This window comes from Camellia sinensis, chromosome 6 (genome assembly GCF_055761805.1).
Source record: "Camellia sinensis isolate YWXY chromosome 6, ASM5576180v1, whole genome shotgun sequence".
Taxonomy (NCBI): domain Eukaryota; kingdom Viridiplantae; phylum Streptophyta; class Magnoliopsida; order Ericales; family Theaceae; genus Camellia; species Camellia sinensis.
This window is the reverse complement of record NC_138966.1, coordinates 12,875,562-12,902,291: the sequence shown is the minus strand read 5'-3', so window position 1 is coordinate 12,902,291 and position 26,730 is coordinate 12,875,562. Positions and strand designations below refer to the sequence as shown.

General features: G+C 33.8%; 1 protein-coding gene across 16 annotated transcripts; it reads right to left on the bottom strand.

The window, feature by feature from the left end:
• Positions 1-572: 572 nt before the first annotated feature.
• Positions 573-6,883, bottom strand: LOC114305836 (monosaccharide-sensing protein 2-like). Of its 16 annotated transcripts, none has more exons than XR_014331975.1 (9): positions 6,830-6,883; positions 6,453-6,578; positions 6,123-6,182; positions 5,691-5,859; positions 4,593-5,153; positions 2,589-3,526; positions 2,058-2,245; positions 1,035-1,595; positions 573-911 (listed from the first exon to the last, which is right to left on the bottom strand). XR_014331975.1 is itself a non-coding variant. In XM_082873324.1 (9 exons), exons 5-9 carry the CDS (start codon positions 5,767-5,769, stop codon positions 1,151-1,153), a joined length of 2,211 nt encoding a protein of 736 aa, XP_082729450.1. In that variant the 5' UTR covers positions 5,770-5,859; positions 5,989-6,023; positions 6,123-6,182; positions 6,453-6,578; positions 6,830-6,883; the 3' UTR covers positions 573-1,150. The 16 variants fall into 16 exon arrangements, 7 of the variants coding, with proteins under 7 accessions (XP_082729450.1, XP_082729446.1, XP_082729449.1 ...); XR_014331981.1 differs by having other exon boundaries at positions 573-819; XM_082873324.1 differs by adding an exon at positions 5,989-6,023 and having other exon boundaries at positions 573-1,595.
• Between the last annotated feature and the right edge of the window lie 19,847 nt (positions 6,884-26,730).

The window sequence follows — 26,730 nt, the reverse complement described above, 5'->3', positions numbered from 1 at the left end:
TCATTGTAATTTTATATATTCTCAAAACACATTAATAAAGTAATTAAAACTTGTCAAATTATATGTAAAAATAAAACTGGCACATTAATTCTATTACTTCAACTAAAAATAAAATAATAATCATTCATCTAACCATCACTTATTTGATTATGCAATTTTCTCAGTTGTATTTGTCACTAGTTGAATCAATGACAATTAATAATGACAATTGGCATTGCTCCTTTCTTTATAAATACATTTTAAAATTTGTATTTAAATGTACACTAAAATCATGTGTAATCTTGGACACTAAAGATAAATTTTGAAGTGTTATTAGAACAAGGTACAATGAGAACACCAGTTCTCTTTTTTCTTTCTTCTTTTCACTGGTATAGACCTGCAGGTACAGCAGCTGTCCTAACTTCTCATTGGCCGCAAATATATATATATATATATATATATGAACTTAGCTTGGCATCATATTTTTCTGCTTATGGGTTGCATGGCAATAGACCAGTCATGGACATAGATGCTGTTGAAGTCATAATAAACTCACAACCTCTTAATGGTCTGGGGTTGAATAAGAAAGAACATTGCCACTTCAAGTGCACACTTGATTTAAAAGAAAAATTCAAACATATCCATACAAATAACAAAATGGTAGAAACAAATCCATACAAATTACAAAATGGTAGGCTAGATATATAAATTGTTTTTTGGCTCCTGAAAAACAAAACAAAATATTGGTTGGCCTCTTACTCTTAAATGCTGGAACCTGTAAAATTTAGTCCAAAGTTGCTGAATATATCTGTCCATCCGGCAGCGTGAGACCCCCAGGACCTATAAGTGTGTCAGTAAGGTTCAGTAGAAATCTTCGGTGCACCTTGCAGGATTGATTTATTTTCAATGCCATTTTCCCACTCTTACGTACCCTGCTAATCACGTATCGGGCACATAAAACATGGCAAATAGTGACCACCATTATTATTGAAATCAAACTAGATGGCTCCTAGCAATTTAATTTTTTTTTTTTTCCCCAAAATGTGAAATTTTACCTTAACAAAGACTAAGACATCTAATTCCCCAATTCAATCACAATGCACAAGAAAACTCTCCGGCACCTTTAAGTAATGTTGCCGAAGGACAGACAGATAGTTCAAAGTAATCCAAATCACTCAGTCTTGGCGGCTTCAGCCTGCCTCGCACCAACAGCAAAGAACTCCGTAATGACTTCAAGAGGCATGCCCTTTGTTTCTGGAACCTTCAGGTAGATGAAGATCCAGGAGATGACGCACACAATAGCGTAAATGCCAAAGACACCATCTAGCCCAATTGAAGTGAGCAGAACAGGAAGACTGTAGGTAACAATAATGTCCCCAATCCAGTAAACTAGAGCACATATTGTGATGCATAGGCCACGGACCCGTGTAGGGAATATCTCTGCACAGAGGATGTTTGGGACTGGCCCATAGCCCGTGACAAAGCAGCAGAAGTAGACCACAACACAGATGGTTGAGATTACCGCTTCAGGAACTGAGCCCAGGTCAATGAGTTCGGTAATAACTAAGATGACGAGTGAAACTACCAGCACAGGAATTGTAGTGAGCAGCAGCGTCCTGCAGTGAGGGATTTTGAATAGCAAATGTAAGTGAAAAATGAAAGGAAAGGGGAGGAAACGAATCTTGTGAAGGAAACAACATGAGAGTTTTCACCCTATCCTCTCATTAAGACATGACAAAGAAGAGCTTGAATCCCACAGCTCCAACTAAAAAGATGTAAAATAAAAATTGGGGCCGTAGATGCATCAAAAGTAAAATATTTAAGTCCAAAATAAAACTGGTATAGTCGTACAAAGTTGAGTGGAGAACTAACATCCGAATGTCAAACTGATCATATAACCATACATCGCCAAGACTCAGATCAAACACATTAAAATTGGAAAAGGCAAGTGCTGTTTATTGGGTGATCTCTAAGCAACAAATGTTGGACAGAAATCCTAGCTGTGACCAATCAAAGCTACAAAATGAATGGGGGAAAGAGAGCAAAAAGGAAGGGGGGGAAAAAAAAATTAGGATTACCTTCTGCCGGCGATATCCATGAGCCTCATCGCGACACCTATACAAGGAAGCATCAACAAGGTTGTAAATGCACTAATAAGGAAAGACGCAGACTCTGTACCAAGGCCAAGGCTGGCAAGAAGAACTTCAACTCCTGCCTCCTCAAGGATTTGAGGGGTGTAATACAAAACCCCATTTATGCCAGAAAGCTGCACAATACATTAATCAAACACGTAAGACACAATGACAAAGTTCAGTAGTCGAACGACAAGTGGCAGCAAAGCAGAATTAGACATCACATCCTATGAAAACTAGACTGTCCGATAGATGCCTAACCATGAGCTATTGTATTCTCACCAAAAACTTCCCAGCCCACTGGAGATCAGTGTGCTTCCCAAGAGGCCTCGTTTTTGAGTTAGGAGTTCAAACCACTGAGTTAGTCGGCAGTCGGGGGTAAGGGGATTGCCAACTTTCATATTAAAAAAAAAAAGAAGAAGAAAAAAAGGAACAAAAATGGAACAAGAGACGTCATTGAAAGAAGGCATATCCTACCTGCTGAAGTATTTGAATTCCCATCCCAACAATTAATGCACGTTTGACTCCCGGTTCAAGAAGAGCAGTCCATATAGGCCCTTTTGAAGCCGTTTCAGATGGGTGAACCATTGCTGGTCCAACTGGATGCTGATTCATGAGTTCCTTGGAATAAAGAGCGGGCTGGCTTACCAAAGCAGCGGCCTGAATAAACTCACCTTCCGCAGGAACATCACCACCGGGAAGAGAAACAAGAGATCCACGCCTTGACCCTGGAACTCCCTCCTGGTGCAAATAAATCCTTTTAAACCCTCCTTCCTTATTTCTGTCTTCACCTTCTTTCTCGGACCATTTCCACGCCAACTGCCAACCGCCACCAATGCCCATAGCACCAACCGCCTCTCCAGCAGTTCCTTGCAATAGACTACTACCACGTCTCACGCCTAGAGTGCTGCCATGGGAAGCAGGAGGGGGAGGCATATCTTTTTCGAGGCTCGTCGTTTGTCGTGAAATCAATGGACTATGCAAATTGTCGTCAGAGTCAGCCCCGCCGCCCTCTGACCCATAATCCTCACCTTGCAGGCTCTCTTCGTCCCACTGTTCGTTTTTGACCTGAGGGTCCGCTGCTGTGCTGAACATGCTGCCGAAAGTAGGAAATAGCATGCTTCGCATACTTCCTGATGCCTCAGGGAGCTTTTCATGGACACTGCCAAAAAGAGTCACAAGTGGATCCATAAGAGGCTGGTTCACCATGCTTCCCTGGCGGGAAACAAGACCAATACTACTTTGACGACCATTAACGGGTTTGGCAACCCAAGAGAGGCCCTCTTCAGCTCCGTACAACTTAATCTGGTCTTTCTCAGTAGCCAGTTCTTGATCATCAGCTGGGCCTATAATATACTCTTCTATAGATGTTTCACCGCCAATAGCTAGACCTTCAACAAGTAAAGCCATCTCTCCTGAAGACCAAGAAGCATCAACATCCACACGGTAAATAGGTTGTAAAGATTTCGTCAAAATGGAAAGGAAGAGAGAGGTCAATGTCAACCGCATTAAACAACTAATAATTGCCATCTTTAAAAAATAGTTCAGAAAAATTAAGCAAGCAAGAGGTCTTTCACATTGATACAAACACAGACAAAATAAGTCATCTAAGTTCTGAAAATATTCATATTCTTTAGAAATTTGGGAATAGACTATTTTGATCGTATTTTAAGGAGAAAAAAAAAGAGTGAAAATTTAACACGGCAATTACTTAGAAGTTAGAAATACATTTTGTGCAATAAAATGAAAAGAACTCCATTAGTGTACCAGAATTGGAAGTATTCTATGTCATCCAATAGTATGATGACAGAAAGAAATATATATGGTGGATTCACAATCCGCTTGCTTAACCCATTTGGCTACACCTGCCCCCTTAACAAAACACACACTGAATTAAGTAGGTTAAACAAAATAAAATACAACTGATAATCTTCTTATTAAAGACCATAACATAGTGTCATCTATTATATCGTGAACTACAGAATACTAGGACAAGTAATTTCAAGCGATTGGCGAGTCCATTACTCTAATGTGCTCTGGTATAATATTTTGACAGCAAATAAATGATGATGTTCTTTTATACGTTAATAGAAGATATTTGTCACATAGAATACAAGATATGAGAAAAATATAATTTGATATCATATCATTGCTCAAGAACTATATATTCAATAATTCACAATTGAACAACTGCATTTTGCATATCATTGGTCAAGTGAAAAACCAAAAATGTAGTGTCCTAGGGAATGTCGGACATCTCTAGCTCAAGATAGTACAAATAATAAAAATTTCCCGAAAGGAAAGCGAATCTTAAGGAAAAATTGAGTCATGTACTAATTCCAACACGCACATTCATTTGGATTATGTAGCGCACAATTTAAAATCTGAATCAAAATATGGATACCAAAGTAGATCCATCAAATTAAGAAAAGATGCTGATATGTTGGTTCAACATGTTAGACATGGCATCAGAGAATGCACCTGAAACATCTTCCCTGCCCCGTAACCTCTGCAAAACTTGTTTTGCCTCAAGCATCCTTCCTTTACTCACAAGCCACCGCGGAGATTCAGGTAAGTAAAATATTGCCAATGCAAAATAAACAAGAGAGGGAATAGAAAGAACTCCGAGCATCACCCGCCAGTTAGGCGAGGTCATCAATGACATTCCAAAAATCATGCAATAAGCCAAAAACATTGCAAAAGAACCGGCGAACTGTGGAAAAGTATTTAACAACCCCCTTATATCTGCCGGAGCAGTCTCAGATATATAGACCGGGACAAGAGTAACAGCCAAACCAATTCCAAATCCATCTATTAGCCTCGCTACAAGTAGAACATAGACGTTAGGAGACCACAACATTACCAAACCACTAACAAAGTAGAACATTGACGACATTATTAGCATTGGACGCCGACCAATCAAATCTGATATGGGACCCGAGCAAGTTGTGACAAGTGTGGCTCCAATGAGTGACATGGCCACAACAAGCCCTTCTATAGTAGTTTCCAAACTCAGGTCCTCCTTTATGTACACTATAGCCCCTGTAATGTTAAAAAAATAATAATAAATCATTATTTTTCCAGTAATGAAACATCTACACTATTATATAAAGCATACAACTCAGAAGGGATTTGAAGCTTTGCACCACTTTTTTCTTTTCTCCAAAAATACCCATATTGTTAACTACTTCAGAAAAATAAAACTTCTAGCAATTATCAAATTCAACCTATCTTCTTCATTTATCAAATCATCAAAAACTTTAGATTGATGCATTTGCACTCGATGCTAATTTACTCAATATCAAGCTATCGATGGGGCATTCCCTCCTGTCTTTCCAAGGAGGGGAAGCAAACTAAGAAACAAAGAAAAGATCATAGAAAATTAAGCATCTATAGTTGAATCCACAAATCAAATTTGACTGCACAAAAATCCTACTAATTTGATTTCCATTTCATTAGATCCATTAAATAGGGAATTCGGGAACAAGGCTATCAATCAACTCAGGCAAATACTAAATCTACATCATTTCCATGAGTGAATTCAAAAATGAAGAATTAGATTATTAAAATGACAAGTACCTGCAATAGTGGCATTATCCCAACCTTGCAAGAAGTTACCAATTGCAGCAGCAATAGCCACAAACGCAGCGCTCTTCATCTTTTCGATGAATTTTCCAACTAAGATAACAAATCAACCACTCTTCCAACTCTAACCCAGATCCGATACTCTTATCAGCAACCCAAATCACTGCAGAGATTAAAGTTCATGGGTTTGCATCATCAAGTCTAGTGTGTAAAATGATTAAACTTTGATCATAGTACAGAAACAACTAAAATGGGAATTCAATGACACTAAGAGCACATACTCACTGATTACCATTAATAGCTAAAGAATTTCCCACTAAGAAGGAACTGAGAAAACCAATCAACATCCACAAAAATAAAAAAACTAAAAAGAAAACTAAAAACAGAGGAAAATTGGGAGATCTTAAAAAAGAAAAAATTGCTTACCTTTTGAGAACCAGAAAGGTCAGTGTAAGTAGGAAAATCCGACTACCTAAAATGAGGAGACTTTGAGAGAGAGAGAGAGAGAGAGAGAGACCGTTAAAAACTATTGCTGAAACCGTTAAAAACTATTGCTGAATGATATAATTGAAGAGAACATACAACATAAATATATGAGAACGAAGAGGCGAGTTGGCTTTACGGAATATTCAGTGCACAGACAAAACTAAAAATAAAATAAAATAAGCATTCAAAAAACTACCCAAGAAAGATGTAGAACCCAACAACCATTTATGAAAACCCCAACAACCCTTCAAACATTAGTCAAACACTCACTCAAAAGTTCAGTGAACTCTTTGAGAACATCTCTCAAAAAAGACTACTCATCATCATCATCATCATCATCATCACCATCACCGTCACCATCGTCTTCAAACTTCAGCTCCAGCAACTATGTCAATCCTGTTCTTGTGGGTTCGTCAGAATCAAAGAAAAGAAACAGAGAAGTTTGTGTACAGAGATTGTGAGAGTGTGTTTCCAAGAAACTAGATAGAGAATAAAGAGTGAGTGTGTGTGCGTTGTGTTTTCTAATAAGAAGATGAAATGAAATAAAAGATTACTATGAAAGAATGAATGAAATAGAAGAGAAGAGAATAAAATAAAATAGAGAAGGGAAAAATTGGAGAGGGGTGACAATGCCAACCCACTACTACCTTCCAACCGGTCTAATTTCATCCAGAACCGTCTTGTTCTCTCTCCCAGTAAGATCCTCCTTTTTCTATTTTATAGGGTAAATTACGCATAAAATTTGAAATTTGATTAAAATACAAATCGTTCTTTATAATTTTAAAAATTATATTTTATCTTTGAAATTTTTAATTTTATAATAAATTGTATTTTTTATTAATAAATTATTAAGTTAATTAATAACTTTTAATGATGTTAGAAATATATTTCAATTAATAATTTAGGTAATTTTATTATTGTATAGAAAAGTAATTATGAATTTTATTTTTTTAGTTAATTCTGTTAAATAAAAAATACTAACAATGAAGTATTTATAATTTTTTAAATCACATGGGGCAATCTATACTTTAAATAAATTTTAAAAAATGTATTTGTAATTTACCTTTTTATTTACTAGTATTTTATTTTGTTTTATTTTTTATTTATTAATTTTCTTTTATGCTCTGTTTCTGTCTTCTGTCTATTCTTTGTTTTTTTTTTTTTTAATTGAAAAAAGTTGACATGGTGACCAAACACAGGCTTATTTTGGAAAGTAGGTTAAAAATTATTATATTTTTTTTAAAAAAAAATATGTAAAAAAAATAAAGAAGTGATGTAACTTAAAAAAAATAAAAAAATCTTCTTTAACCGAGTTGCCAAGCCTAATTAAACTATTTTAATTTTAATATTTTTATATATAAATCTTGTTAAAAATGTGTGTATTATATGTACCTTATTATATATTTTTGTACTGTATGTTAGGTTTTTTTATTTTTTTTTATTTTTTATAAGAGTTGCGATAATTTGTGACTCAAAAATGAATTTGTGCATTTTTGTGGTAATGTTACATATTTTGTGATTTTATTACACATTTTGTGATTAGAAAATATTTAGATTAAAAAACATTACCAAAAAATATGTAACACTACCACATATTGCCTAACTTTATTTTTGAATAAAAAATTGTCATAACTCTTATCAGAAAATACATAATATTTACCACAAAATACGTAAGATATATATGATAAACAATTTTTGAGGGATGTGTATCATAGCATTACCCTTTAAAGGTAATTTTTTTTTTAAAAAAAAAAAAAAAATACTTCTTCAAACATTTCTATGATTTAAAAAAACAATTAGACTTCTGTCAAATTCAAAACAAAATTTGATGAATTTGAGATAAGGGGTTTGCAGAGTTCATTACAAGTCTCCTATCAATTGTTCAAATCATTGATTTTGTAAAATCCTAATTGTATATATCATTCATAAAGAAAATTAGATCGATTCAATAATCGTTATATTTTTTATTTTATTATGTTAGTATCTGAAAAAATAGGTGACAAGTATATTTTTTAAAACATATCATCTACATTTTTAAAGACAAATACGATAAAACAAAAATGTTTCGATTTTTAGATCAACCTAATTTTATTTAGGGGAATCATTATTCACTGGTAATTGTAACAAATTATTTGTAAAATTTATCATTTATTTGTAATGTTTTTTAAAATTTATCCTGCACTCAAATTTATCCTTTTATTTATAGATGATATACATAAAAGGTCTAACAAAATAAATGATTCGAATTATCGAGAGCTTTTCAAATTTGTCAAATTTAAATTTAAATTTAAGAGAAATCTGACATTTTAAAAAATATTGTACATAATTTTTATTTATTTATTAAATAATGATCAGGTATTTTTTTATTTATTCATAAAATGAATATGTAGATAAACTACTCCAATATATCTGTCAAGAAGTATTGTCCCTTATCACCTACAATATATATGCATAATAATCCGATATACCCGGTAGCATTTGCTTATTAAAAATGTTAAATTACTATTTACTCCCTGTTTGTTTTTTTTAGTCCAGAGGATTGGATTATCAATCATATGGTTCCACAAGGAACATATTTGTTTGGTAAAATGGTTAGTCCATGAGATTAGAAATACACACTACTCAAGGGATTAGCAATTCCATAGTCAAATCAAATCCAATGAAATTAGAGATAAAGTGATTATTTTGATGAAATAATTATCAAAGTGATAAATACAAGGAAATATACACATTCGGACATGTCCGAACGCCAGAATTAGTCTTTGATGATGCATGATGTCGGGTGATGATGACATTAAGATTGGTCAGGTCAGGGCCTGAATTAGAGAGATGTTGGTACAAGTATTGTGCCCATGACCATGACATGTAACTAGAATGGTTGGTTTGTGTTGTGAGTTGATATTTTAGTTTTTTAATTATTTTAGTTTGTAGTTAAAAAAAAATTGTTTGAGATAAATTTTTTAATTTTTTTTTATTTTTATAAGAGAAAAAATGAAATAATTATAAATTGGATGTGATATTTTATCTTATTTGATTAAAATAACTTATTTTATCCTATATAGTTATTTTAGTCCAAACACTCCTCCCAAACGAGGCTTAAGACAAAGGCCCATTTTGAAAACATGGATTAAAAGTTAAAAGTCAACTTTTTAACTTATTTTAAATTATTTCACCTCTCACATAAAATAATAATAAAAAATTAAAAAATCAATTATTAACCATTTTCTTCTCAAAATAGCATGAGAAAGTGATGTACGCGTTCTTTATGTAGAAATCCAAATGTGATCTGCCAATGAATATGTGCCAAAAACAAATTTGTAAAAATAGATCTTAGCAAAATGGCTTACGCATATAATTGGTAACTGATTTAAAATTGGTTGAAAAGGCATTCAAACAAATTAGTTAGTAATTTTTTTTTAACTAATTTGTAACAAATTTTAGTGAAGTTTCTTGTAAAAAAATTGTCAGTTTGATAATAATTTGTAAACTGTTAATAATTTCTTGTAAACAAATTATGTTTGTTACAAAAAAATGTAAAAAAAATAAAAAAAAAAATGATGAAATACTAATAAATCTCAAAATACGATCTTGTGGACTTTTTAATCCTTCATTTTTTCTTATGAATTCAAAGATCTCATTAAAGTAAAAATTATATAAAAAAGATAATCACTTACACGTTTGAGTTTAATTTTTGAGTGATAAAAGTAAGTTTTACCAAATGTGAAATTGCACATTTGAATAATCCACACTATAGAGGTTTTGAATTTTTCTTCTTCTGAAACAAATTCCACATTATGAATAAATACGTAACAGTTCAATGTAATATTTCAATAACGTAACAATTTAATATAACACAAAAAAAATTCTTAGTATATTTTTTTCTAAACGTAACAATGTAACACTCCAAAAAAACTCCTTAATGTATTTTTTCAAACGTAACACTTCGATGTAACATACAAAAAACTTCTTAGTGTGTTTTTTTCCAAACATAACACTCTAATGTAATATACACAAAAATATTTAAAAAATTCTTAATATATTTTTTCTAAATGTAACACTCACAATTTGAAATTATACATTTACTCCAAACTTACTAAGTAATTTTTGTACTTATTTTGGAATGATTTGAAGAATCCCATATTCTTCTTTTGAAGTGTTACGTTTGAAAAAATACATTAAGTTTTTTTTTTTTCTTTTTGTGTTACATTGCAGTGTTACACTTAGGCCATGTTTGTTTGGGTGGACTGGATTAGCATTCTCATGACTAATAATCCTAGGACTACAAATCCGTTAGATTATGTATTCTATCTTAACTAATAGTTAAGTTTAAAATAATTAATCCGTACTTCAATTGTTTAACCAAACATCGGATTAATAATTTTATTGGACTATTAATCCAATCCCAAACTCATATCCACCCAAACAAACATAACCTTAAGATGTGTTTGTTCCGATAGACTAGATAAGAAGCGATTGTAATCCGCTAGACTGTTAGTCCTGGGATACATTATCCCTGGACTACTTAGTTCAAAACGATGTGTATCCTATATTTGTTTAGTCATGGGATTAGATGTCTAGATTGAACTATTCTATTGAATTTTATGAATATCTTATTTTATTTAATTTTTTTATTAGAACTTGTAAAAAAAATAAATAAATAAAACATCAATAAAAATAATATGAATTTATTTTAATTTTTAGTTGAGATTTTTAAATTTATTTTACATTACTAAGTATAATTAACTTTATTTTACTTCATTTTAAATTTTAAATTTACTTTATTTCAGCAAAACTGGGCACAAAAGCATTCACTGGTGGTCCCCCCAGTCAACCGGGTGGTCGACTGGCCAAAAATTGTAATCCTATAGACGAGCTATCTTGGGTTTTTTGTCCCACACCCTCTCCGAGGATAGAACAGTCCAACGTATTTGGGACTAATAGTCCAGTAAAGAATTTCTGAATCAAACAATGGACTATTCCATCCAATGGACATGAAGTCCTATACCATGCCCTTATCCCTCCAAACAAATGTGCTCTAAGGAGTTTTTTTTAGAGTATTACGCTTAGAAAAAGTACACTAAGATTTTTTTGAAGTATTACATTGGAGTGTTACGTTTGAGTGTTACATTAGAATATTACAATTTGAAATTATACATTTATCCAAAACTTACTAAAGAGTTTTTGTACTCCTTTTAAAATGTTTGAAGAATCTCACATTCTTTTGGAATGTTTGAAAAGTCTCATATTTCAAGTCATTTTTGTACTCTTTTGAAATATTTTCCATATAAAAAAGATTCTCATATAAAAATCCATCCCAAATTTGATTCCATAGATTGTGTATCCTACCTTTCTAACACAAAAGAAAGAAAAAAAAAAAGAAAAAAAAAAGAAAAGAATGAAACATAATAGAAATAATGGTATAACCGTAAATTCAATTTCTAAATAATATATTAAATTTACATTTCCAAAATCAATAAGGCTAATTGATTTATAAAAAAATCCTCGGTACTAAATAAATCACCATTCTTCAATATGGGATTTATAGGTAAATTTTCCTTTAAAAAAATTTAATAAACACAAAATTGTTTAAAAAAATCTATTAATAGAATTTGTTCAAAATTTTTGAGAAATTTTTTGAAAAGTCCAAACTAAAAATGATATAAGACATTAGGTCCAGTGAATATTTTTTGTTGGTAAGAGGTCCACCTTTTATGAAATAGTTTGGTGAGAAGTCATTTCGTTGATTTTGGAGGATAATTTATTTCTAATTTTACCATTTAAATTTTTTTTCCTATTTGTTGAAATTCATATCTATTTGTTCAAACTTTTTAACTATCTGTTCATTGTTTTTCTCTTATTTGTTTAATTTTTTGACTATCTATTTAATTTTTTTTTACTATATTTTCAAATTTATATCTATTTGTTGAAATTTATCAAGCCTATGTTTTTTTTCTATCTGTTGAAATTTACAAAGCCTATAATTTTCTATCTGTTCAAATTTTTATTTTAATTTATCTAAATCTGTTTGAAATAGTGAGCTACTACTCCTTGAATCCATTGTAGCAGCCATATCTAATACCAAAAATTTACAAAGAACCAAAAACAATAAAATCAACCGGTTTCTTAACCAAAACCAAAGAACAGATCAAGATTTTAAAGAAAACAAGAAAAATTCAGAAAATAACTACAATAACACTCTTTTTTGAGGGGATTTTGTTCAAATACAAAAGGATCAAAAGAGGTTTGCAAATAAATTAGCCTCTTTAGCCCAAATCTAAGGACACACCATATCCAGGAACATTCTTGATCAATCGTGAAACAGATTTTTTCGTAATTACGCAAGCATTCTTGGCCAATTATGAAATATAAATATTTTATTTTTTAACAAATTACAAATGCATCCATAAAATTTGTTTAAAATATGAATCGGTCCTATAATACTAGAAATTACAATTGCCGTTTGTTATAAATTTTCATTTTTTTTTTGGTACATCGGAAACAGAATACTCAAATTTAACACAATACTCATTTTTTTTGGTATAAATTTTCATGTTATAAATTTTCATTTAACACAATATTCAAGGGGGGGAAAAAAACCAATTCTCTATGTAATAATAAATTATCAAAATTATTTATTAAAAAATATTTCTCATATCATCAAAAATTGTTAATTGACTTAATGATTTATTTATTAACAAAATGGTTAACTGAAAAATATTTTTCATATCATTAAAATTTATTAATTTACTTAATGATTTACTTATTAATAAAATTGGTTATTTGTTATGTGAGTATGATATATGTATTAATAAAATGGGCAAATTACATATACACCCCTCCAGGTTTGACAAAATTATAGATACCCCCTGAGGTTTGAGAAATTACGAATTCCCCCCTGAATGCTATATTTGCATAAGAAATTAGGGGGTAATTTGTTATGAAATATAAACCTCAGGGGGTAAATTGTTATGAAAATACAAACCTCAGGAGGCGGGATGTAATTTCCGAAACCTCAGGGGGGTATCTGTAATTTAACCAAACCTGGAGGGGTGTATATGTAATTTGCCCTAATAAAATTAATTATTTGTGTGTATATATATATATATATGTATTTTTTTTACTTCTTTATTAGTTTAATGAATTATCTTAATATTTTTTTTAGATGATAGAATTATCTTAATATTTGTTTTATATTTATCTGTTGAGAAAAGCTACACACTATAATTTTATTTTATTTTTTATAAATTCGAAAGAAATATTAAATACTCATAAATTCACTCAAAATTATATGGTAATAGAATTGAAGTCTACATCATTAGGTGTATAACAAATCAAAAAATGAAACATATCATACCACATAATTCTATTATATATATAATGATTTACTCTATTCAATTTCATAGAATAATATTTTAATTTTTAAAAAATTATCAAAATACAAAACTTAAATATACTGTAATATGGGCCTTCTTAAACTAGTATATATATATATATATATATATATATGTATATGATGATACAGTTTGTTCCAAGTAGAACGGGTCGGACTGATCCACGCTCCTCAATCTATGTCCGGATGGCGAAGCTCACTAGAAGACCTGCATAAGAGTTCAACGGGGAACGGGGAGTCCCCTAGCGAACCCTCCGACGAGCAAGTTAGAGAGAGAAATAGAATGCAGAGATGAATTAGAGATAGAAAAGTTTAACCTTCTTCTTGTGTTTGACATCTGCTTATATCCTCTGATAATCATTTCGTTGTCCCTTCCGACTTGTCACCTTGGCCGAAAGTCTATGCTCTAACTTACCTTATTCATGGTGAAAGCGTTCTGTCCCGACGGAGAGGGGTTATCGCAATAAATGCTGTAAGGGTCTTCATTAATGGCGATGTGCAGTGGCAATAACTTTGCAGATCTTTATCTGCTTATGTGGCTTGCCCTTCTCTTGCCATGTGTCTTGCTGTCATTGGCTCTTATTGCTACGTGAGGCTTCAGCAATGCTGAGCTTTAGTATTTGAGTTATGTATTGGACCCTAAATGGTATACTATAATCTTTATGGGCTGACCTATGTCAATATATATAAAGATTGTTTGGTCATTTTATAGGAGCTTTTATTTATGGACAAAATATTTTAGATTGTGAATTTTGAATAAAAAAAATTAAGATTGAATTTTTAAACAGAGTGCCCCAAAAATTTTACTATAAAATAGGAAAACCATAAAAATAACGTGACAATTGTTTAAAAAAAAAAAAAAAAAAAAAAAAAACTAACAATTGCTACAAAAAAAAGGTGATAAAACGGTGCACATAGTTCGAGGTAATATTCATAATTTTGGCCAAATTTAACGATGTCGGTAATATGCAGAAAAAATCTTATAGAAAAAAAGAGTTTGGGGTTGACTATTGCGCATGGTGCACGGTAATAATTGTTGCGCATTATATTGGATTCATTTCAGGTCTAATTTAATAATTTAAATTATTCATATTTTAAAAAATATCAAATAAAATATATCAGTGAAAAATTACGTCAATAGTATATCGTTGGCCTTTTCATTAAATCACATTTGTATTTTTAAAAAAAATGTAATTTAAAATATAAAACTCAATGCAAATGTGATTTGATGAAAAAAGTAACGATATTTGATTGACGTGATTTTTTATAGGTATATTCTAATCGATACATTTTAAAATGTGAATGGTTTAGATTATCGAATTAGGTCTTGAAATGAGCCGAATAAGACATGCGACAGCAACCCCAAACTCCAAAAAAACACCACATTTTTTAATTTACAAAATATTTGACTGGATAAAAAATTGTGTCATATTACGATAACAATATATAATATTATCATAAAATGTGTAATTTTAATTTTAAATCATAAATTATAATAATTTCATAAAAAATTTATATAATAACTATAAAAAAAATACACAGCATATACTATACAAAAAATACATAATAATAAAATACATGTGGTGTGTACCATACAATTTTTCCATAGTACCTTATGTACATCCTCATGTCGCGTGCATGAACTGCTGTATGCCTAAGAGCATCCCATCTTTCTCCTAAATCATTTATCAAAAATGATTTGGACCCCCAATTTTTCAAACCCCCATGACCCCCAGTGTTTTCTTATTGGCTGGAAATTTTTTTTTTTTTTTTTTTTTTTCCTATCTGCCAATCACAATGCCCCATGTGGACTGGGGGTGCTGGGGGTCACCCCCCACTGGGGGTCCCCAGCACGGTTGTTCATTTATTTACCTATTTAGAGGATTGGGGCTCTCTTATATCATTCCATCAACTCTCTTATATCATACCTTAAATTAATATTTGTTATAGTGTAGCTTCCTTATATATATATATATATATATATTAGTTTATATCCGTGCTGAAGGCACGATATAAATAATGTTGAGATTAGAATATAATTGTAATTTCAATACTATTTAAATTTATTTTTTTAATTTGATAAAGTTACAAATTTATTATAAAATTTTAAATTCTCACAAAACTCCTCATGAAAACTCGTTTTTGCTTATATAATATATATAGCTAGACAAATAGATGTGCCTGACATACATACAATTTCCACGGGCATACATACAATATTGTTTTTGCTTATATAATTATATGAAAATTGTATGTATGCCCGTAATGTTCTAACGTATTACGGAGCATACATCCATTGGCCTTGTTTGGTAAGGCTTATTTCCAACTTATTTCAACTTTTAGCTTAATTTAAGTTATTTTGATGTGTTTGGTTTAGCTTAATAATACAGCTTATAGCTTTTTATAAGTCAAAAATCAACTTATTCTTTGAGTGGGGGAGGAGAAACTTAATTTATAAGTAAAAAATCAGCTTATGTTCATAATTATAAGCTATAAGCTGTTAGGCTATAAGTTATAGGCCACGTTTGGTAAAACTGTGGAAAAGTGATTATAACTTATAGCCTAATAGCTTATAACTTATAGCTGTGAATATAAGCTGATTTTTAACTTATAAATTAAGCATTTCCTCCCCCACTCAAAGAATAAGTTGATTTTTGACTTACAAAAAGCTATAAGTTGTATTGTAAAGCTGAACCAAACACATCAAAATAGCTTAAATTAAGCTAAAAGCTGAAATAAGCCCTACCAAACAAGGCCATAATCACTTTCTCACAGCTCTACCAAACGGGGCCATTGTATGAAAATATGTATAAAATATATTGAACAAAAATGAGAAAAAAAAAACAAAAAAACAAATAGAGAGAAAAATAAAAACGGAAGAAAATAAAAAAAATAAAATAGGGAGAAAGGTAGGATCATGGAATCATGGAAGTATAGGTGAGAAAAAAAAAAGTAAAAGAGAGAAGCGGGAAAGTAAAAAATGGACATGTAGGATATTTTTTGGAAAATATATCTCAGCTATTATTTTATAATTTGAACAGATCTGAACCATCCAGATGTCCTAGTAGGACAAAAATATGTTGAAGATTTAAAAATCGTCCTACTTTATTATATAGATGTTGAAGATTCATAGGAGGTTTAAATTTATTAAGTCTATCAAGTATTCAATATACTTAAAAATAATAATTAATTGTTCAAATTCATTTAATTTGTGGACTATAAAATTCATTAATTTAATCTCCACTACACACAGTACAATCTGGCTCCTACTTCTGGTATCGCAGACTTTTCCATATAATATGAATAAAAATAAGTGAACAAAAAGGAGAAAATAAAAAAAATAAACAAATAGAGAGAAAAATAAAAATGAGAGAAAATAAAAAAAATAAAAAGAGAAGAGGGAGGAATGTGGGATCATGTAAGGATGGGTGAGAAACGAAAAAAGTAAGAGAGAGAGGCGAGAAAGTAAAAATTGTACATGTAGAATATTTTTTGAAAAATATATCTTAGCCATTATTTTATAATTTGATCATATCTGAGCTATCCAAATATCCTAATAAGACAAAAATATGTTGAAGATTCAAAAACCGTCCTGCTTTATTATAGATGTTGAAGATTCATATGAGGTCTAAATTTATAAAATCTATCAAGTATTCAATATATTTAAAAATAATAATTTGATGATACAGTTAATGATGATAGAACGGGTTGGACTGATCCACGCTCCTTAAGCCTATGTCCGAATGACCAAGCCCACTTGAAGACCTGCACAAGAGTTCAACGGGGAACGGGAAGTCTCCCAGCGAACCCTCCGACGAGCAAGTTAGAGAGAAAGAGGTGGAGTGTAGAGATGGAGTAGTGATAGAAAAGCTTAACCTTCTTCTTGTTTTCAACATCTGCTTATATCCTCTGGTAATCATTTTGTTATCCCTTCCAACCTGTCACCTTGGCCAAAAGTCTATGTTGTCGCTTACCTTGTTCAGGGTGAGGGCGTGCTGTCCCGATGGAGAGGGGTTATCGCAATAAATGCTGTAAGGGGCCTCATTAATGGCGATGTGCCGTGACAATAATTTTGCAGATCTTTGTCTGCTGATGTGGCTTGCCCTTCTCTCGCCACGTGTCTTGATGTCATTGGTTCTTATTGCTGTGTGGGGCTTCAGTAGTGCTGGGTTTCATTAATTGGATTATGTATTGGGCCCTAAGTGGTGGGCCTGGGTTGTTCATAGTGGGCTGTAGCCTTTATGGGCCTGCCCATGTCATAATTAATTGTTCAAATTCATTTTATTTGTGAACTATAAAATTCATTAATTTAATCTCCACTACACACAGTAAAATCTGGCTCCTAATTCTGGAATCGTAGACTTTTTCATATAATATGAATAAAAATAAGTGAACAAAAATGAGAAATTAAAAAAATAAACAAATAGAGAGAAAAATAAAAATTGGAGAAAATAAAAAAAAAAATGAAAAAAGAGATGAAGGTGAGATCATGGGATTATGGAAGGTTGAGTGAGAAAATGAAAAAGTAAGAGAGAGAAGCGGGAAAATAGAAAATGTACATGTAGGATATTTTTTGAAAAATATATTTCAGCTGTTGTTTTATAATTTGAATAGATCTAAGCCGTCTAAATATCCTAGTAAGACAAATGTGTGTTGGACAAATTCAAAAACCATCTTGCATTATTATATAGATATAAAAATTGTATGTAAGCCCTTAATGTCCTAGTGTATTACAGGCATGCAAACATTATATGGAAATATGTGTAAAATATATTGAACAAAAAGAAGAAAATAAAAAAAACAAATAAGGAGAAAAATAAAAATGGAAGAAAATAAAAAAAAATGAAAAAGAAAAGAGAGATGAAGGTGGGATCATGAGATCATAGAAGGACGGATGAGAAAAAGAAAAAGTAAGAGAGAGAAGTGAGAAAATAGAAAATGTACATATAAGACATTTTTTGAAAATTATATCTCAGCCGTTGTTTTATAATTTGAATAGATCTAAGATGTCCAAATGCCCTAGTAGGACAAATGTGTGTAGGAAAAATTCAAAAACTATCATGCTTTATTATATAGATGTTGAAGATTCATATAAGGTCTAAATTTTATGAAGTCTATCAGGTATTCAATATATTTGAAAATAATAATTAATTGTTCAAATTCATTTAATTTGTGGACTATAAAATTCATTAATTTAATCTCCACTACACACAGTAAAATCTGGCTCCTAATCCTAGGATCGTAGACTTTTCCGTATAATATGAAAAACAAAATAAGTGAACAAAAAGGAGAAAAATAAAAAAAGCAAATAGAGAGAAAAATAAAAATGGGAAAAAATAAAAAAAAATAAAAAATAAAAGAGAGAGGAAAGTGGGATCATGGGATCATGGAAGGATATGTGAGAAAAAGAAAAAAGTAAGAGAGAGAAGCGGGAAAATAGAAAATGTACATGTAGGATATTTTTTGAAAAATATATCTTAGCCGTTGTTTTATAATTTGAATAGATCTAATCCGTCCAAATGTCCTAGTAGGAGAAATGTGTGTAGGACAAATTCAAAAATTATCATGCTTTATTATATAGATATATTGGTTTTGTTTTGTTTAGAGACTGTAATACATATTTATAATTTTTATGTCTTTTAAATTTATTATTAAAAATAATATTTTAATAGAATAGAAAAAAATTGAGAATTTGTTAATAGAATAAAAAAAAGAATAAGAAGTTTTTTAGAAAAAGCAAGTGAAAAAGTAATTTTTAAAATAGAAAATAAATTTTTTAATAATATTTTAAGAGAAAATTTATTTAATCTAGTGTGTGAGTGATTTTCTGATCACACTGCCCGCTTAGTAATCAGCTAGAGAGCACCGGCAGAATAGATGGCTCCAGTTAACCTGTAACAGAAAGAAAAGCCTCCGGCGGTGGCTCTTCCACCCGGGGGCACTCCGACGATCAAGTCAGTATATCTCTAAAAAATAATCAAGTGCTAAACTTACTACTCAAAGCATAAATTTGCGTACCTTAGACCCATGGGGGTGCCTCTCTTTTATAGTTACCTTAATCCTAGTCTCACTATAAGCCTGACTTCTATGGACTCCAACTCAGTACTTACTTTGGACTCCTTAAGAGATAAAGATAAACTCCCTAAGAGATTTATCCTCATCTTGACTAAGTCTCCTTTTCATTCTAGGATTTCTTGTCCCTTATCCGTTTATCTCGGGTTCCGATATCTTCGGAGATAACCTCGGCCTTGCCGAGATAATCTCGGCGTCATGACCAGGACACGTGGCACCTCGGCTGACACGTCGGCGTCACCTTGCCACGTGTTGGTACTTAGAAAATATATCCCCACAACTGCCCCCTAGGTTCTATTACCTCGGCATTCTGAGGTGATGGAACCTATATCATTCCGTTTATCCAGTACGTCAGTTTTCAGTATCTCAGCCGAGATCATTCATTTCAGGCCGACATGCTTTCCCTAAAAAACGAAGATTTTTAAGGACCTTCTCACGCGCATGAGCTGTCATGCACTTCAACTCAACCGTTTTAGCCACGCGTTTCCCTCTTACTGGTCCGTACACGTGACACGCCTGTTAGCTGCCTCTTTCTTCATGTGCGCCGTCTGACGCCCTCATTCTTCTAGGCGTATTGATTGCTTTTGCCGCCGTTTCTGTTTAATCAAAAACTTTTTCCCTTTTTTCCGTCTCTTCACTTTTTCATTCGAATCTCTTGCTATCTCTCTCTAGCTTTCAAAACCCTCCATCGCTCAAGCTTCCAAAGCTCTGCAATTGTCTTCCGTTCTTCCTTTCTGTGAAGCTTTCGCTACTCCATTACTCCTGCAACCTTCGTCTGACTTCGGCAATCTTCATACCGGCTTCACTCTTTTCTGGTAAGCTACTGTTCCTTTCGTTTTCAATTCTGTTGATATTCTTCATTACTTGTGGCCTTTACTGCATCTGTTGAAACTTTTAATTTTTGTGATTCATACACCTGAATGTGTCGACTTCGCTTTATGCCCTAAATACATGTATTGTTCATAGTTCTTCTTGTACGCCTTGCTACTGTTCTTGGCCATATACTCTTGTATTCTTCATGTTCTTGATAGCCCATCTCAGTTCTTGTTTCTGAAACTTCGTTTTTGTTTTCTGTTTTTTGCATCTTTTCCAGATCTGTGCCTTTGATCTTCATCTCCATAGTTTTAGGTTTGGGATTTATTTGTAGAACCCACGATTTAGGGCAAAACTAAAATATTCCTTACAAATTTCTGTACCAGCCCAAACCTAGGTCTTTGCTGAGGTCCCATCAATAAGAAACATCTTTCTAAATTTCAACCCTTCTAATTCAAGCCAATATCATGGGTATGTGGAGACATAGGGTAGATACCCCGACCAAACTTGAGTACTTTAGGCAAGAGTTCTCCATCCCTGCCGATGTCCACCTGAGACTAGCTGGGGATGATGACTCCATCATGCCTACAGAAAACGCCATGCCCCTTCCCATTGTAGCTTTTACTGAGTGCGGACTCTGGCTCCCACTCAACATCCTTTTTCGCGAGATTCTTCACTATTATAAGTTGAACCCCATGCAACTGGCAATCAATTCTTATCGAGTGATTTTTGGTATTATCGCCTTAGCTAAACAGGAAAACGTTAGGATCACCCTAGCCGATATACAGTATTGTTACACCATGTGTGCCCTTAACTTGAAAGAAAAAGGCTTCATTTATTATCTTAAGCCGAGGTCTACAGAATTCAAAATCATAGCCGACCTCCCAGACTCCAACAAGGGGGCTGGAGATGACTATCTCATTACCTCGGGAAATTGGGAGTTTGCTCTAGACGAGGACATCCATCTCTACCCTCTTCTCCAATCAGTTTTAGAGGGCAAGGGTAAGAGCCCAGTATTTAGCTTTGCCTGTTTTCTTTCAAAGTCTTAAATACTTTGTCTGTTTTTGACGTCTTTTCTTTTTGCAATTGTTCATCAGCCACCAAAAGATTTTCGCCAATCCTTTGTCCTCAGCAAAGACTTGAAGAGACTTCTAGAGTTGCCAATCCATAAGCGAAAGGCACCCCTGCTTCTCAATTTCATCCCAACATACAAATCAGCTCTCCCCGATGTCCCCAGGAAAAAGAAGAAGAAGAGCTTATCTCCTCCCTATGCTACAACTCTTCCAGCTGTATCAACATCGCAAACAGACCAAGGATTAACCTCTGATCCAGCAGAACAGCCTTCGATCTCAACTCCATACCTCATTCCACCATCCCAAAGAAAGCGTCGCCGACGTCTTGTTCTTACAGCTGAGATGGGTTGCGCAAAGCCAGTTGCTAAAGACCTCCTAGCCAACATTCCATCATCCATTGACGAACAACCAACATAAACCCTTCCTCCACCGAAGCCAAAAAGAATAGAAAAAGCTCAACCAAAGGCCAAGGTAGCTCAGGTTGAGTCTGAAGACACTCTCCCTATTTCAAAGTTAGCTGAGAGTGATAAATCCCAGCCTTCTGCTGGGAAGAGGCGTTCTGAGTCTCAACCACCAGAATCCCAACAATCCAAAAAGCCGAGGTCTTCTTCCGCAACAACTTCGGGATCAAAAAAACCCGATGCCCCCTGGGCCCCCACAATTACTTTGGAAGACAAGCCTGCCATGGCGAGCGATAGTGTCGACGATATAAACGTCGGCGTCACACTTAGTACCGCTCTGCTTCTTCCAGGCGATCTGGAGCGAAATGCCCAATACAGTGAGTACGAGAACTATGCCCTTATGCTTCAACACTCCGTTCAGGTAAATGTTTTCTATTTGGTATCTTTCTCTTTCTCTTTATTTCACACTTTGAATATTCTTTAATACCTCTGTTTTCTTTCAGGCCATCCAGCATGCCCACTCTTTCTCAATGCAGTCTTTTGAGAACAGGGAGAGGCTTGCCGAGATAAAGAGGGAGGCCTCCAGCCTCCAAAAGACCAACAAAGGCCTCTAGTCAAAAATGAAGAAGTTGGAAGACCAAGCTGAGGAAGCCATCAAGGCTCAGACCGAAGTCGACGAAAATGCTGAGGTTGCTGAGGCCATTAGGAAGGTGGCCGAATCGCAAAGGAGAGAGGCCGAGGAAAAAATGGCCCAAGCTGAAAAAGAGCTTCAGGAGGCCCTGGCCACCAAAGAAGCTGAAATCAAAGACGCTGATGAAAAGGCGTGCTCACAGGGTATGGCCGACGGTACTGAGACCTACGAAAAACAAGTGAATGAGGCATGCAACAAGGGTTTCACCCTTGGTTGGATGTCCCTTCTTAAAAAGCTTCATGTTCCTGATGATTCTCCATTGCGGCAGGCCGACGCCATTCCCTTGCCATTTCCTCCAGCCCCAACTCCGAGTGAAGATGTCGGCGAATCTGATGCTGAAGATGAGGTCGAGGAGGAAGATGATGAGGCTTTGATTAGAAAATCAAAAGATGCTGACGGGGCTAAGTCCCCTCTTCAGAATAAGCAAGTCCTAGACTTGACTCAAGATGAAGAAGGCGATGAGGTTGTCCAAGAAGCTGTTCCCGACATCGCACCAGCCGACATCCCTTCTGAGGTCAAGACTGTTGAAGAAACTCTCCAAGAAATCGACGCCGAGATAGCGGCAGAGAAGGAGGCCGAGGTGGTATCTGATCTTCAAATTCAACAATCTGGAGGAGAGGAGCCTCAATTTTATGTTCTTCTTTTGCTTACTTGTATTTTGTTGCTTCTTTATCTTTTGGAACAATGTATGCTTTTTGTGTGGCCGATGTGCCCTTTGGTGAATGAATATAACTTTTTCTTTTCTAAGTGCTTGCACACCTGTCTTTTCTTTTTGTCTTTGCATGATTCTATATTTAGAATATTCTGCATATGTACACTCTTCCTCCTTTGTGTAACCTTCTCGGGGTGACACACCTTGGTTATGCCAACCGATGATATACCTCGGCAAGTTTCTTGTCTTTGTTTTATCTTCAACTTGTAAATTGCTACAAATTTCAACAAGTGAAGATAAACAATTATCTCGGCTTAACTTCAACTTGTAAATTGCTACAAATTTCAACAAGCGAAGATAAACAATTATATCGGCTTAACTCCAACTTGTAAATTGCTACAAATTTCAATAAGTGTTAAGCATTACTTCAATTTAATTTCAACTTGTAAATTGCTACAAATTTCAACAAGTGAAGATAAACAATTATCTCGGCTTAACTTCAACTTGTAGATTGCTACAAATTTCAACAAGTGTTAAGCATTACTTCAGTTTAACTTCAACTTGTAAATTGCTACAAACAAGTGAAGATAAACAATTATCTCGGCTTAACTTCAACTTGTAAATTGCTATAAATTTCAACAAGCGTTAAGCATTACTTCAGTTTAACTTCAACTTGTAAATTGCTACAAACAAGTGAAGATAAACAATTATCTCGGCTTAACTTCAATTTGTAAATTGCTACAAATTTCAACAAGCGTTAAGCATTACTTCAGTTTAACTTCAACTTGTAAATTGCTACAAACAAGTGAAGATAAACAATTATCTCGGCTTAACTTCAATTTGTAAATTGCTACAAATTTCAACAAGCGTTAAGCATTACTTCAGTTTAACTTCAACTTGTAAATTGCTACAAATTTCAACAAGTGAAGATAAATAATTATCTCGGCTTAACTTCAATTTGTAAATTGCTACAAATTTCAACAAGCGTTAAGCATTAATTCAGTTTAATTTCAACTTGTAAATTGTTACAAATTTCAACAAGTGAAGATAAACAATTATCTCGGCTTAACTTCAACTTGTAAATTGCTACAAATTTCAACAAGTGAACATAAACAATTATCTCGGCTTAACTTCAACTTGTAAATTGCTACAAATTTCAACAAGCATTAAGCATTACTTCAATTTAACTTTAACTTGTAAATTGCTACAAATTTCAACAAGTGTAGATAAACAATTATCTCGGCTTAACTTCAACTTGTAAATTGCTATAAATTTCAATAAGCGTTAAGCATTACTTCAGTTTAATTTCAACTTGTAAATTGCTACAAATTTCAACAAGTGAAGATAAACAATTATCTCGGCTTAACTTCAATTTGTAAATTGCTACAAATTTCAACAAGCGTTAAGCATTACTTCAGTTTAACTTCAACTTGTAAATTGTTACAAATTTCAACAAGTGAAGATAAACAATTATCTCGGCTTAACTTCAACTTGTAAATTGCTACAAATTTCAACAAGCGTTAAGCATTACTTCAGTTTAACTTCAACTTGTAAATTGCTACAAATTTCAACAAGTATTAAGCATTACTTCAATTTAACTTCAACTTGTAAATTGCTACAAATTTCAACAAGTGAAGATAAACAATTATCTCGGCTTAACTTAAACTTGTAAATTGCTACAAATTTCAACAAGTGAAGATAAACAATTATCTCGGTTTAACTTCAACTTGTAAATTGCTACAAATTTCAACAAGCGTTAAGCATTACTGTCTTTTCTCTGCCCCCAATGTGAACCTGAGTTCCACTTGGGTTCTCATTATTCAGAAACAATCATTATGCATCTTTTATCAATTCATAAGTCTTTGGAGAACTTAATAACAAGGAACATCTAATGATAGAAAAATTTCAAATTACAAGTGTTCCAGGGTCTTGGCAATGCTTTGCCCTCATTGTCTTCAAGTCGGTATGCTCCATTGCCCAATACCGAAGTGATTCTGTAGGGTCCTTCCCAGTTTGGTCCAAGCTTGCCTTCTCTGGGGTCCTTCTTGTTGCCAATAACTTTTCTTAGGGCTAGATCGCCGTCCTGAAAATCCCTTAGATTGACCTTCTTATTGTAAGCTCTAGCAAGCTGCTGCTGGTATGTTGCGAGCTGAATTGCAGCTTTCTCTCTTCTTTCTTCTAAGAGATCTAGATCTCGGGCTAGAAGTATGTCATTAGTCCCATTCTCTACTCCCTGGGTTCTGATCCCTGGGATGCCGATCTCCAGTGGGATAACTGCTTCTGTGCCGTAAGCCATGGCAAAGGGGGTTTCCCCTGTTGATGTTCTCGGCGTAGTCCGATATGCCCAGAGTACATTGGGCAACTCGTCCACCCACTTTCCTTTTGTTGCCTGCAGCTTCTTGTTTATCATATCCAAAATTACTTTATTGGATGCTTCTGTTTGCCCATTGCTTTGGGGAAAACTTGGTGTTGAAAAGTAATTCTTTATCTTGAATTTTGCACAGAAGTTCTTGATGAGTTTGCTGTCAAACTGCGTTCCGTTGTCAGCAACTATTGCTCTTGGAATGCCAAATCTGGTGATGATGTTTCTCCATATGAAGTTCTTGACATCCACATCTCGGATTTTGGTAAGAGGCTCTGCTTCTATCCACTTCGTGAAGTAATCTGTTGCTACCAACAAGTACTTCCTTTGCCCAGTTGCTTGAGGCAACTACCTAACAAGATCCATGCCCCATTGGGCAAATGGCCATGGACTGGATACAGGGTTCAGGTCAGCAGCTGGCTGATGTATCAAAGGTGCGAACCTTTGGCATTGTTCACACTTCTTCACGTAGGCTTCTGCATCTTTTTGCATGTAGGGCCACCAATACCCCTGGGTAATGGCCCTGTGAGCTAGTGATCTGCCCCTAGCGTGGCTTCCACAGATCCCTTCATGAATTTCATACAGAAAATCTTCAACCTGGGTGTATGCACCTTAAAAGGGGTCCAGTGAAGGACCTTCTGTAGAGATGTCCGCCTGCTGTCAGATTGAATCTTGCCAACTTCAATCTGACCTTGTGCGCTTCCTTATGGTCTTCTGGCAGCTTTCCTTCTTTCAGAAATGCAACAATTGCATCCATCCAGCTTGGTCCCAAGTCCACACACATTGTTTCTTGTTCTGCGATCGGCTGTTCTATGCTCGGGCTTGACAAATAGTCAATCATTATCGTCCTTGTTTTTCCAGTTTGCATTGAGCTTGCCAAGTTGGCCAACACATCGGCGTGGTTGTTATTATCTCGGCTGACTTGAAGAAGTCGGCAGTTGCGAAACAAGGCTGCCAGCCTGATGACTTCCTTTGCGTATGCTGACATCCTCTCATCTCGGGTTGCAAACTCTCCTGTTGTTTGATTTACTATAAGTTGAGAATCACAAAAAATTATTACCTCATCTGCTTCTGCTGCCACTGCCTGCTTTAGT

What these genes read in the sequence shown, in the direction of transcription:
- LOC114305836 (XM_082873324.1), bottom strand. Translation starts at nt 5,769, where the DNA reads ATGAAGAGCGCTGCGTTTGTGGCTATTGCTGCTGCAATTGGTAACTTC. An exon ending in GGATAATGCCACTATTGCAG is followed by an intron (nt 5,154 to 5,690) that starts GTACTTGTCATT and finishes TTAACATTACAG; the next exon opens with GGGCTATAGTGTACATAAAG. An exon ending in GGGCAGGGAAGATGTTTCAG is followed by an intron (nt 3,527 to 4,592) that starts GTGCATTCTCTG and finishes CTTGGTCTTCAG; the next exon opens with GAGAGATGGCTTTACTTGTT.